We start from the raw sequence: 13,144 nt of genomic DNA, 5'->3' as shown, positions 1-13,144 counted from the left end.
TGTATTTTGACATTCTTTATTTGAATCATACTAATGTGTACTCTTTGTGAATATAATTACACATTGCACTGATATTAAAGAAGAAATTGTTTAAGTGATAATTACATACTCATGTATTAAAGGTTACAAAATCAAACAATATGACAGTGGTGATAATGATACCTTCTTTCAATTAAATTTATCTTGATAATTTCATTTTTAAGTTGTGGTTTTATGTCCGTAAGGTTTTTATTTAATATTGTAGCATACATCTTTCTTTTGTTTTTGTATTTAGTTCAATTCCGTTATTTCGTCCAACCAGAGTAAAGATTTGTGACATGTGCATTCCGCCTTTTTATGTCATGTTTCAATTTATTTATTGTCACTAACTTCAAATGAAATCTTAGTAAATGCCATTTGATTATGACTTAAATCATCAATTGTCTACCTTATGCTCGTGTAGTATGTCTGCTCTAACACTCTTGTACAGTAGATGGACAGAAACTGTAAACAGCAAACCAAAATTGAAAAAAACTGCACAATATATGATAACATGAAATTTACATCAAATATTCACTTGCTGCAAATATTTTGATGACTTCTTATACGAGGTCCACTTGATTTGGGGGTTAGGGGTTTAAATGTAGATTTTCCGGGTGTAATTTGGAAAAGCCAATCCTTACATCTGGATTTTACCATGTTAGTGAATATATGATCTAAAACCAACAATATTTCACGATCAAAGCACCAGGATTAATATACTACATCCCCTTCCTCAGAATACCAATTTTTGAAAATGAACATGATTTTTCAATTCACATGCCAACGATTTCCTTGGCATTTTCGATCTAAAATGTACTATTTCTGCATTTTCAAATGGAAATGAGGCTATGACTTGGAGGTAATTTCTGGCTAGTGGATATTGACAGTTATCCAGCATAAAGGCTGTTTCCGTTTTCATCAATCAGAAAGCTTTAACCCCGCCACATTCTTATGTATTGGTCTCTTGCGGAGAGTTGTCTCATTGGCAATCATACCCAATCTTCTTTTTTTTTTATATTTACACATATGTATAATTTCATCATCTAATAACTTGAACGTTTTTTTTTAACAAAAAAAAAATGGTTTTTGTTTATGTTTCATTCTATAATACAAATTTCATTCGTACATAAGCTGAATTATAATTCAAACATTTTCATATTGGCATATCGGTAAACATGTTTTGATGTAATCATAAATATGTTGACTTTAAATTGTCATATTTATATAGTTTCCGGGGGATATTGACAATAAATATTTACTACACCCACTTTATTGATTTTTATCAGTCATTATCAATCATTACTTTTTTTTTTATCAATAAAACTCAATAGAATTTTAATCATTATGCATGTTTCCCTGTTTGTATGCATTTAAAGCTGTTCTGACCAATTTGATCAATTTTGGCTACACCACACATTGATTATATTTGTCGCATGTTATTGTCTGCCATCTCTGTTCAAAACATTGCACTTTGCATTTCCCGTTGAATCATTTATAAACAAATTCTTCAATTTTACCCCAATTGACTAAAGTATTTATCCTCCCTCGAGACTTAAACTTTGAAAATTTAACTATCTAGAGATTTTGGTGTTGTAATATCTGTGTTTGTCTTAATATAAAAGAATAACCAGACTTTTCGAAGTAAGCATACTTTGAATTCAGGGATTCCGTACGAACGAGGTTAAGTGAAGTTCCTGGTATGGAAAAATGCGATATAATTCAGTGTGTACGAGAGAGTCAGAATTGATTTTCAATGTTATGATGTTAGAAACTAGCCGCTGTCTTAAAAAAAAATTCATCAACATTTCTATTTTAAGTAACATCATTTGATTAAATACATTTAATATCATCAACATCTATATACAAATATTTTCTAAACTCATTTTATTGTTATGAGTGTATTTCAGACTAAGATCGGTGAAACCCGAATGCCATAAATATTGTAATTTTAAGTTTGGGATATACTTGTAAAGGAGTTTTTAATTTGTGTTTCCCATTTTAATTTCAATTATTAAAGTCATATGAAACGAGTTTCTTGTAAATTTAATGTTTTACGAAAATATTGAACCCATGCACGCATTTATGACTATACTAAGTCAAGTATACACGGTTTTTTGTTACACATATTACGAATCTATAACGTATAATTAGCAACAAACAATACATTTGATGATTGTTGGCATTAAGCTTACTAACTTTTGAGTTTGTTGCCGAATTTTACCGGATCATGACAATGATAAACAATCAACACAGGACACGTGTTGCACATAAGAAATAAGTTAAAATAATAGAGTCATGATATTTTTTTTTATATATTTTCCATTACTAACTTCAAATGAAGCCATTGTTGGTTCATTACGAAAGTGTCTTTACATTCTTATATTTTTATTGTAGCCCCTCCAAAATCACTTAATCTTTAACCAAACTTAACAGTAATGATATAATACATCCGATCGATAAAGTGCCTTAAAAAGATTGTTCTGATGTGTAGTTAGATCAAGTCGTATCCTTAACAGGCGATTGTAATATACTGACAAATCCACGCCATACGATGTTAAATGTTGATTAGGAAAATTAACATTAAAATTTGGCTCTACAAACTGCATATAATTATAACCTTAAGCGATATTTTTTCAAAGCAAAATTGACCTAAGATGTTCATGAAAGATTTTTTTTCAGGGGGTACCGATTGTTGAATATAATGCTGTATTTTAGAATAACAATTCACTTTTAGATTGATTATAAAAGTATGTGACGAATTTACTGGAGCAATATTTTTAAACTGTTCATTGACAACTTCAAGGAGCCAACAATGGAAATAAAACTTTTAAACTTTAGTGTGTTTTAAGAGTTTTCTCGATATAAAAGGAATATGTGTTCATTTCCATTAGAATTGCCTGAATGTGCTTAGTTGCCAGTCATTTTGTTATAAACAGGTTAATGATTTCACCATGTGAATTCATAATATAATATTAAATCAATAATGATTAAGATATTTGTGTAAATGATTAAATGTGCATATATTATTTGCAAAGCAGGTGTTAACCTTTTCCATCATTCAGAAACATTAACAATGACATGACACATTCCAAAGATGTAGAATAGTTTGTATACAGTGTACTTCCTACAATACTAGAAACATAAAAGCCTTAATGTTCGAATAGTTCAGTTTTTTTACAAACAGTTAATTAATATAAAAGTGAACATATCCATGAAAATTCATGCCAACACAAAACTACTGACTACTGGGCTAGTTGTACCATTGGTATTGAAACGTCCAACAGCAGTAATATCGACCCATTGGTAAAAACTCATCTAATAGTTATCAAAAGTACCAGGATTATAATTTTATACGCCAGACGCGCGTTTCGTCTACATAAGACTCATCAGTGACGCTCAGATCAAAATAGTTAAAAAGCCAAATAAATACAAAGTTGAAGAGCATTGAGGATCAAAAATTCCTAAAAGTTGTGCCAAATATGGCTAAGGTAATCTACTCCTGGGGTAACATATAAAGTTTCGTGTATGGGTAGAAGCATTTTTTCTGATTCCTTTAAATGAGTTCTAGCTATGTAGTTGGTATTTTGTTGGTGTGACAGTGTCAGTGTCTAACAATCGACCATCATAAGAATTAATCTTTTGATTAGGACATCTTATGTATCAATACTAATATATCTTTAACAGTATTGTCGCGTAGTCGACACATATTTCTACTGACTGGTTGTTCCTGTTGACATCATTAGACCACCAGTCGAATACCTCAAAAGTTAAAGCCCATCAAACGAATGGAAAACACTAGCTTATTCCTGACCTGGTACAGGAATCTCTTTAAACACTATTCCTTTCCTTTTTGTGATTTTTGCTGTGCACGTATACGTACTACTGATTTCATGTCATTAATGGGTACCCCATATCCTTTCCTTCCCATTTAACCAAGGTATGCTGAGCATTGAAGTGTAAAGGTGCGAGCGGGGCATGATTTTCTATTGAAATTAATCTTTAGAATATATGTAGGACTCAAATCTATGGTTGGTTCCAAATCTATGACAGATTCATAATCTATGGCAAATGTGACGTCATGCCATCCCAAATCTAGCAGATGGCAGATTTTTTACAATCCTAATCCATGGCAAGTTTTGTAATTTCCTAATCTATGGCGGATTTTTGTTGTTTCCAAATCTATGGCAAATTTTGAGCAAATGAAAAACAATGCAGTACATATATGATCAATGACTTGTCTGAAAGCAGTGGAAATGTACGACATGTCTATAAACATTTGTGAAATAATGGTCAACCAAATCGTGATGGTAACCAAATGTTTTTTTGTAAATGATGAATTCCTCAATACAGACTTCAGGCTTGAAATGTTGTGCCCCGTAAAAATTAAAAAAAAATATATATAATCATGGTACCTATATTTAACCCATTCCTTAGACCAACTAGTAAGTCCCTTAAAGTCATAAGAAACCTCAAATTAAAAAAAATAATGCATATGTTTTTTTTATAACTCAATGGATGGTTTTCATTATAAAACTTATGTACATATACATTTTTCTGAAGAAAATTCTTTGATTTGTTTATACTTAGAAGAAATTTACTTTATTTTAATTGCTTTCTTCCCCCGACATATTTTCCGTATGCAAAGTGACCTCAATGTGACCCATCTCTTAAAAATCCGGTGATCGCAATACGCATGGATGTCATTAAAATAAACTATTATCTGGTCGTACATGTAAAACACGTGCTCAATATCCATGATTTTTTGTTGATTGTTCACAAACAGGTGACAATCGTTTAACTTCGGCTTCAAAACACGAACTTTAATTACCTGCCATATTTTCACAACAACACTGACCGATTGAAAAAAAAATTGACGATTATACGAAATGTGTGCGATAAAAATGATAAAACCGTGCACAGAAGACTGAGTTTATGATGTTTATATGCATTGGTTCAAGAATTGGAATAACATTATTTTTCACCGGTCACTCGTTACATATGACTTTAACAAAAAAAGGTGAAACAAATTAAAAATAAACAGTAAGAATTTTCAAACAATATTTATTTTATCGTTAATATATCTTTTGTTGACAATTTAAATCCAATAGATATCTGTTAATTTTATCTTTCACTTAATAAACTTTGTCAGCTGCAGATAGTAAAATATTTACTATTAGTTTTTTTTTTATAATACGGTACTGAAAAAAGTTGTGCCCTAGCTTGTTCGTCGCGGGTTTTTGCCGGTACAGCACATTTTGACCCTCTTCCGAATAATAGGTCACATCTTCCTTTAAACCATCCGCAAATTGTTGTCCAGGATATTACCTTCATCTGGAATCGTGTTCAAATCTATGAGCTTCGCAATCGTTTGTGGCGGCGACCATGTAATATTGCGTTATTCCATTGTGACGCAATTTAAAGATCTGCCATAGATTTGGAGAAAACAAAAATCTGCCATAGATTTGAGTTGTTTGGCGTTTGTAACGTCACATTTGCCATAGATTAGGAATCTGCCATAGATTTGGAACCCGTCATAGATTTGAGTCCTACATATATTTAATAAAAATTGAGACAATGTCCATTAGGAATTTCAGTTTCTTAATTCGCATGTATTCATCTGGGATCAACATAGAAATGTTTTGTGGTACTAATAGGTTATTTTCGCTGTTATCTGCGGTTTAAAGTTTATTTGAGATTTCAGTTCCCAAGTACCTTGGCTATTAATATCATAGAGCGACTGATTTTTAAAATACTGATCTGTTGCAACAAATTGATGTCAATTGGTTCTTATTGCCATGAACATAATCGAACATCCATAGACACCTTAGAAAAGATATCTCACACGAGCCTAGATTATTTACCACTGTCTAGACTTTCCATACACTTTCAATAATGGTGAATATTAATAATAAAATATCACATTTATCAGGAAATATTTGCAATAATTTCTAATAATTTATATAAACAATCAAAATACGACAACTGAGCATTATAAAAAATCCACATCAAAGACTGAATGACAAGGTCATGACTGAAAGGAAAACAAACAAAAACACAGGCACTCAAAAGTTTCTATTGTTATGGTATACCATTAATGAAGTTGTCAGGGATTTATTATGACATTGAAATAAAGTCAAATGTCAGGAATAAGTTATTTTAAAACTGCATTCGACTGGTTTTAATAAAAAAACATTTTTTTTTTATTAAGATATTAATGCTATAGTTCGTCCATTTACTGAATTGTTTCACATTTACTTAAAGTGAACATTATTACAAAAGACATTTAAATGATTTTGTTTCGTGAAGTATTGCAAAAATTAGTTGGTGTACGACTGGTAAAAAGAAAGGCAGATTCCAAAGATCAAAGCTTGATCTACACATTTACTACGGTAACTGTTTAGGTGTAAGTGTTTCCCAAATCAATTGCATTAAGTATCCAGTTAATTTACACAACAGAAAAGGGAAATAATACCAAATCGACAATCAAAGGTGTGAGGAAAATTAAAAAATGACAAAAACATGGCAAACAGAAAATGAAAAAAGACCAATCATAGTCAAGAAAACTAAAATTGGGCGACACAAACCGCTTAAAACGAGGGATACATTCCAGTGAAACGGAATGGTTGGTAGTTCCTGCTCTTCTTGGGACCCATTTAATAAGGTTAAATTAATAGGTGTTCTGATCATATGATTGGACGAGCTGATACTTATACTGAATTGTGCACTAAACGATATTCTATCGAAATACAAATGGTAAGGAAGAGGATTCAATATTAAGGCAATTGCATACACATGGTCTTTTATTAACTTTGCCATTAAAGTGCGAGGTTTGGCATGCCACAAAACCAGGTTCAACCCACCACTTTTATTCCCCTTTAAAAGTGTCCTGTACCAAGTCAGGAAGATGGCCATTGTTATATTATTGTTCCTTTCTTTGTGTGTTGCATTTTAACGGTGAGTCGTTTGTGTTTTCTCTTATTTTTGAGATATTGAGATCAGACGTGGCACGGTACTTGTCTATCCCTAATTCATGTATTTGGTTTTCATGTTATATTTGTTGTTCTCGTGGTGTTTTGTCTGATGCTTGGTCCGTGTCTGTGTGTGTTACGTTTCGGTGTTATGTCGTTGGTCTCCTCTTATATTTAATGCATTTCCCTCGGATTTAGTTTGTTACCCCGATTTTGTTTTTTGTCCCTGGATTTATGAGTTTTGAACAGCGGTATACTACTGTTGCCTTTATTGACGCTAATATTTGAAAATACGTTGTCCTTTGGTATCTACTTTCATTTTCAACTATACATATAATAGTGTAAGGCTGGTGAAGTTACACTCACAAGAAACCAATATCAAGAAAATTGGCACTAACTTGATTCCAATAGAAATTAATTATTCATATATTAGGCAAATACTAATAGTGTCTTATTCTCCAGATGTAATTGTCCATTTATATATTTTTTTCTGAACAGTTAAGAGTTCTTAATATGTATGTTATTACCCATCTACATAAGTTTACAAATTAGTTTTCGATATGATTTGGCAGAGATTGTGTATATTTTAGGCTTTATAATGTATCGGATAACTTAGACACACGAAAATCTATAGTAATAAAGCAAAACAGAAAAAACAAAAACAAAAAACACCACTTGTATATCATAATTTTTAAACATAAAAAATGACTTCAACATCTATCATACATGTATATATATATATAGCTGTAAATACACATGTGTGTCTGTTCTCAGTCTAAAAATGAACACTGAATATATGATCAGATAATACATATAATACAATATACTATTCTTTCACCTTTTGCCCAAAAAAACTTCCACAAAAATTAACTAATATAATGATTAACAATCAGGTGTAACCATATTACAATTAGGTGTATATTAATTGAGCAATGAAGTAAGTGGATTTATTATACCTTGTCATAAAAACCTAACTAAACATTTATATCACTTTTCCTTCACGAAACCATAAAACGTTGCTTACAAAAATTCCCTTAATCACTCTCATTTGTCTTACGATAAACCATCTGTGTGACGCATTCATAAGAATCAGATGATGGGTGATTCATAGAAAGAAAAAAATAGAAAGACAAAAAATACTTGTGCAATAATTCACGGTCAAATCATTTGCCTAATGAGAGGTGGCGTTCTATGATTTAGTTAATTTGATTGGATTTGATGTGCAAGAATCTATCATGTCAAAATGCTTGATTTTATAGTTGTTTGTTCTCATTTTAACAAGTGACACGAGGATAACTATTACAGCGTTGTCTTGATTGAGCAAAGACCAGACAAAAGGTGGTTTTGGTGGAAAATTGTCTTCATGTGGACCTGTAATTTTTAACAATGTTTATAACTCTTACTCAGTGTGTCGGTCAAATATATATTCAAATGAGATTAAAATTATATCGCCCTGAACAAGCATGACGTAGTTACAATTAAATACTTATATCAATCAATTATTCAATCAAAATCGTTCGTTGCAGTTTTCCCGTTTATGAGGAAGGTAGAAACAAACAGCACTTCTGCTGCACGAAATACATCTAGTGTTATTGTTAATTGTAAACCGAACTCTATCGATAGCCACAACCATTCTCTCTATCCTTTTAGAAGGTTCTCTTACAAATCTATTGATACACACACTACATTGGATTAAAATAAGATCACAGTCAACACCACCTTATACAGATACAAATTAAGTAGTTAATGGTACAATTGATGTCAGTAAATAATCACATTATAGCTTCCGATAAGTATTTCCGATAAAATCCTTGTACGACAATTGTAATGGCTAGTATTTTTTAATTAATCATCATCACTTCTTTACAGAAATAATGCAGTCCGTTCTGTTTGTGATAACAGCTCTTGTTATCCAAAGGATACAGGGATTTGGAACAGGTGCCCCGGCCTCTAAATGTGGAGATATGTTTCCGTCACACAGTCAAATACAACCAGAAAATAGCTTACCGCCATACACATTGACAGCAAGTTCTTACACGTATAAACAAGGCGATACAATTACAAGTAAGTCGGAGATCAGGATTAAACATGTCAAGGATTTATTCTTTCTGTATTATACAAATTACTTCGAGATCAGAAGCACTTGAAAATACGGTTTAATTGTTTCAATGGCTTTAAAACAACAGCATTTTTTTTAAATGAGTTGTAAATCTTGCTCATAGTTTATGTTTTTTGTAAGTTAATTTCATCGCTAATTTAGTTCTGCTAAAAAAAGTATTTTAGAATCATAGTTGACATTTATATAATGAATAAATTAAATACAAAAAATGAAAATAAAAACCGGAACAATTTCGATAACTTGTTAATCTTCGAGTTCTCTGGAGTTGTATACTATTTAATTGTTTTATTAATATTTCAGTAACACTTGTATCACCGACAAGAGCGTCATTTGCAGGTTACATCATAGGAGCTAAAGACCCAGCAACTTTAAACAACAATATTGGTAGATTTACAAATTCAGAAACAGGCAAAATATTACCTTGCGGCTCATCGGTACTTTTCAGTTTGATGATTTATATATATTACTATATGATGAATATAAATAACCATAACCATTCCTAAAATGATTCCCTTGGTCCAACATTTATGCAAGTTAATTTTTTCATTATGAATTGATTGAGGTTAACTAGTTATTTGAACGCAAAGAGGTTTGTTAATACACCATTAAAAAAGCAAAATATTTTTATTGGGTTAAATTTCATTTAAATGGCAGTGAAAGTTTTGTCTTCTAGCTTGAAATTGCAAATATTCTGTCAATGATTTGGTGATTTTCTGCTAAAATCCTTAACGTATATTAACTTTGTAATATAGGGACATGTTGTGTATAAACTCATCATAGAAACCAGAATTTAAATTGTGTACGTCATACGAACAATAGACTTGTTAGTGACGCTTGCATTAGTAAAATTTAAAAATGCCAACAACATTCAAAAATACTGCTTAGATAGTATATAAAACTAATTGCATATATAGATATAATCTAATTGGTAAAATGGTCTAGAGAGCTGGACACAGTGCAGGCATTGTAACCCCGTTTTAGAATCATGCTGAGGGGAGAACGAAAATGAAAAACAACAACAACAAAAAACCAACAAAAAGAAAATATAAAATAATACACTATTCTATTTTCAGGGTGCTGGTGCTGTAACTCATCAAAGTAGTCAGTCGGAGTATCGACTAGAGTTTCAATGGCAACCAACCGCTGACACTACTGGCAATGTGATTTTTATGTTAGTTATTTATTTATGTCACCTATATCAATAATTCCATTCTTTTAATTTTGCGATGGAGAGTAAAATACATTACCAGTTTGAGTGGTAATGGTTTTGGTATAAGCTACAACACTAATTTAAGAATATTATTAAAAAAAATATTGATGGTTTTCCAGACAAATATTGATATGAATACTAATAACAAAATTACATAAAAATATAGTTATACTTTGTTGGGAATACATTTCTATTCTGTGAAAGTAATGAAATATATCTTTAAGTATATCATTCCTTCAATAAATTCAGGTGAATAAAATCATCTTAGATACTAGGATTGAAATTTTGTATTTGCACCAGAGGCCAAATGAAGTATGAAATTAAAGAGCATTGAGGACCAAACACTCCTAAAGGTTTTGCCAAATACAGCTAATGTAATCTACTCCTGTTGTAGAAAAGCCGTAGTATTTCAAAAATGCAAAGTCTTGTTAACAGTTCATTTATAATTATTACCATATCAGTGATAATTTTTGTCCACGCAGAAGTGCTGAATAATTGGCGAATGATACCCTCGGAGAATAAAAACAGCAGTGGCATCGACCCTGTGGTTGTAAATAAACTCATCATAGTTACCATGATTGAAATTTTGTATTTGAAACATCGTAAATATTTCATTTTAGGGCAACAGTAGTAGAATCATATACAACGTTTTGGATGAACATTGTTACTTCTACAATTTATCCAGAGGTACAAACTACCCAAGCATTTGTATTACAAACAACTCAGAAACCAGAAACGACAACACAACCGGTAACAGAATCCATTCAACTAACTACTACCACTACTAGTACTACTACCATTAAACCAACTACTAAAGCTAGTATAGTAAGTACTATTATTTTTATTTTTAACATTACCAATCTAATATTATAATACATGGTGATTGATCTTTTACAAACTCATTTCGGTAATAATCTTTATTCATTTGATTGCATATGACGTAAATTTCAATAGATTGTAGCCTTCTGATTGGGTGGTTTATTTATGAATTTCCGCGGTTGTTTATTAAATAGATGGGTATATATATCAAAATTAAATGAATATTGAGTAGCTTTTATTGTCGCTTTTACAATAACGGTTGACGAGTATATTGATTGTAACAGTTAACTTACACACTTCCACTTTGTATTTATATAAAATTGAGAATGGAAATGAAAATGTGTCAAAGAGACAACAAACCAGTCATATATATGTATACTACTAATCGCTACAGCAACTCACCCACAAACTTAAACTAACTTGTCATGTTTAAACATATGACTTTTTTGTGAATTTTTGTCCTGTTTAATCATTGGACATACTAAAATGTGTAAGTGATTGCCTAAGTTACACAGAAAATATCTCCACACAAATGTAATCCTATAATGATCACCATTTAGATAATATAAAACAACCCCAGAAAACAATAAAAACGAACGAAATGGCACAAATCAATTCTTTATCATTTGTATAATGATAAGAAATTTTCCTCTGAAAACGATTTTTTTCATATTTATTTTTCTTTTGGAATACTTATAGTTTTACTCATGTTGATCGTCTTTTAGTTACCGGGAGATACTAGTTCACTGAAATCTGATTCTGAGTGTGGAGCTACGAAAGGATGTTTTATAGATTGTACTGGTAACTCTTGTAACTATATTGTAACCTGGAGAGATAATGGTGATGCAGTGGACTTTGAACTGTCAACAAAACTACAAGACACAAATAATAAATGGATTGCCATTGCTTTTTCGAGTGACCTTAAGATGGTATGTTTTTTTAGTATGTTTATTGTAATTATCGAAATTTGAACAGTTTGAATTTGTTACCTCATTACAAATAAAGGACACGTGTGCTAAATTATTGTATATTTGATGAATTGATTGATGGTAGACTTTTATTCCCGCTTTATTACATGTTGAGAAGAGAAGAAATATTTGAAAACAAAAATTGAACAAATACTGTTTTATTTAAAAAAATAAATAAAGCAGAAATCTTGTTAATTTACGTTTGAATTTTTAAACATGACATTACAAATAGTTTCTTTCTTTATGCAGGGTGCAGATGAAGTAGTTGCCTGTTTGAATGTTGGTGGTAGCACAGATGTCCAACGGAGCTATAATGACGGCAAAAATAATAAACAAGTTACAAATGTAATTAACTTATAATTTAACATTTTTTTATACAGATTAAAACGTTACATATCTATGGGAATGGGGGATATTTTAATGAATTCAGTATATCTATTTATGCCATTCCTTTAATTATGTCAGCTGGTTTATGAGTATTACAGATGTTTGAAACCTCGAAAACTGCATTCTTGGTACTGCTTTTTTATAATGCGAAAGGTGGATTTTAAACCTTAAAATAACATAAATATGAAAACACAAGCCTGCATGTTATGTGATATTTTCGCCATACTCCGGGTTCCTTTTGCATATATTTATATGAAGTAAGTGTTAATATTTCGGATTTAGAATTGGAAAAACTTTGATATATTCGAACTAGGATATAGTTCAGGATTACAAATATACAAAAAGAATTTACCTGAAATGCTATTTTTACGCAGACTTCAGCTTGTCCACGAACTTAATGGACAACCCTCGTATTTGTGCATTTCGAATTTGTATACCAAACGGTAACTATAGTCTGATGTTACAAATAAGACTATTCTTGGTAAAAAAACGAATTGTGTTTAACTATTGTCTGGATGACATAACTTTATATTCATATACCTAAAATATAATGATAGACTGTCAGCTGGAAGAATCGTTTGTCAAGGAGCGTTATCACAATTGATTGAATATTAAGGTTACTTGACCACATTTTCGAGTATGTTCTTGAGAA

At 31.0% G+C, this 13,144-nt stretch overlaps 1 protein-coding gene across 4 annotated transcripts in view; it reads left to right on the top strand.

The window, feature by feature from the left end:
- Window positions 1-13,144, top strand: part of LOC139491375 (putative ferric-chelate reductase 1 homolog) — a 42,917-nt gene that overhangs the window by 19,101 nt on the left and 10,672 nt on the right. For 3 of the 4 annotated variants that reach the window (XM_071279050.1, XM_071279042.1, XM_071279028.1), the window contains 6 exons: window positions 8,859-9,053; window positions 9,409-9,542; window positions 10,182-10,279; window positions 10,939-11,143; window positions 11,863-12,066; window positions 12,355-12,450. In XM_071279050.1, the coding sequence (XP_071135151.1) occupies window positions 8,864-9,053; window positions 9,409-9,542; window positions 10,182-10,279; window positions 10,939-11,143; window positions 11,863-12,066; window positions 12,355-12,450 (927 nt within the window). In that variant the 5' untranslated portion in view covers window positions 8,859-8,863. Of the gene's footprint in view, window positions 1-8,148; window positions 8,363-8,858; window positions 9,054-9,408; window positions 9,543-10,181; window positions 10,280-10,938; window positions 11,144-11,862; window positions 12,067-12,354; window positions 12,451-13,144 lie in introns of those variants that run through there. The other variant, XM_071279034.1, reaches the window with a different exon arrangement.

The sequence above is a fragment of the Mytilus edulis genome, chromosome 1 (assembly GCF_963676685.1).
Source record: "Mytilus edulis chromosome 1, xbMytEdul2.2, whole genome shotgun sequence".
In the NCBI taxonomy this organism is placed as follows: Eukaryota; Metazoa; Mollusca; class Bivalvia; order Mytilida; family Mytilidae; genus Mytilus; species Mytilus edulis.
Note: the sequence above shows the minus strand (reverse complement) of the source record. Positions and strands in the feature narration are given on the sequence as shown.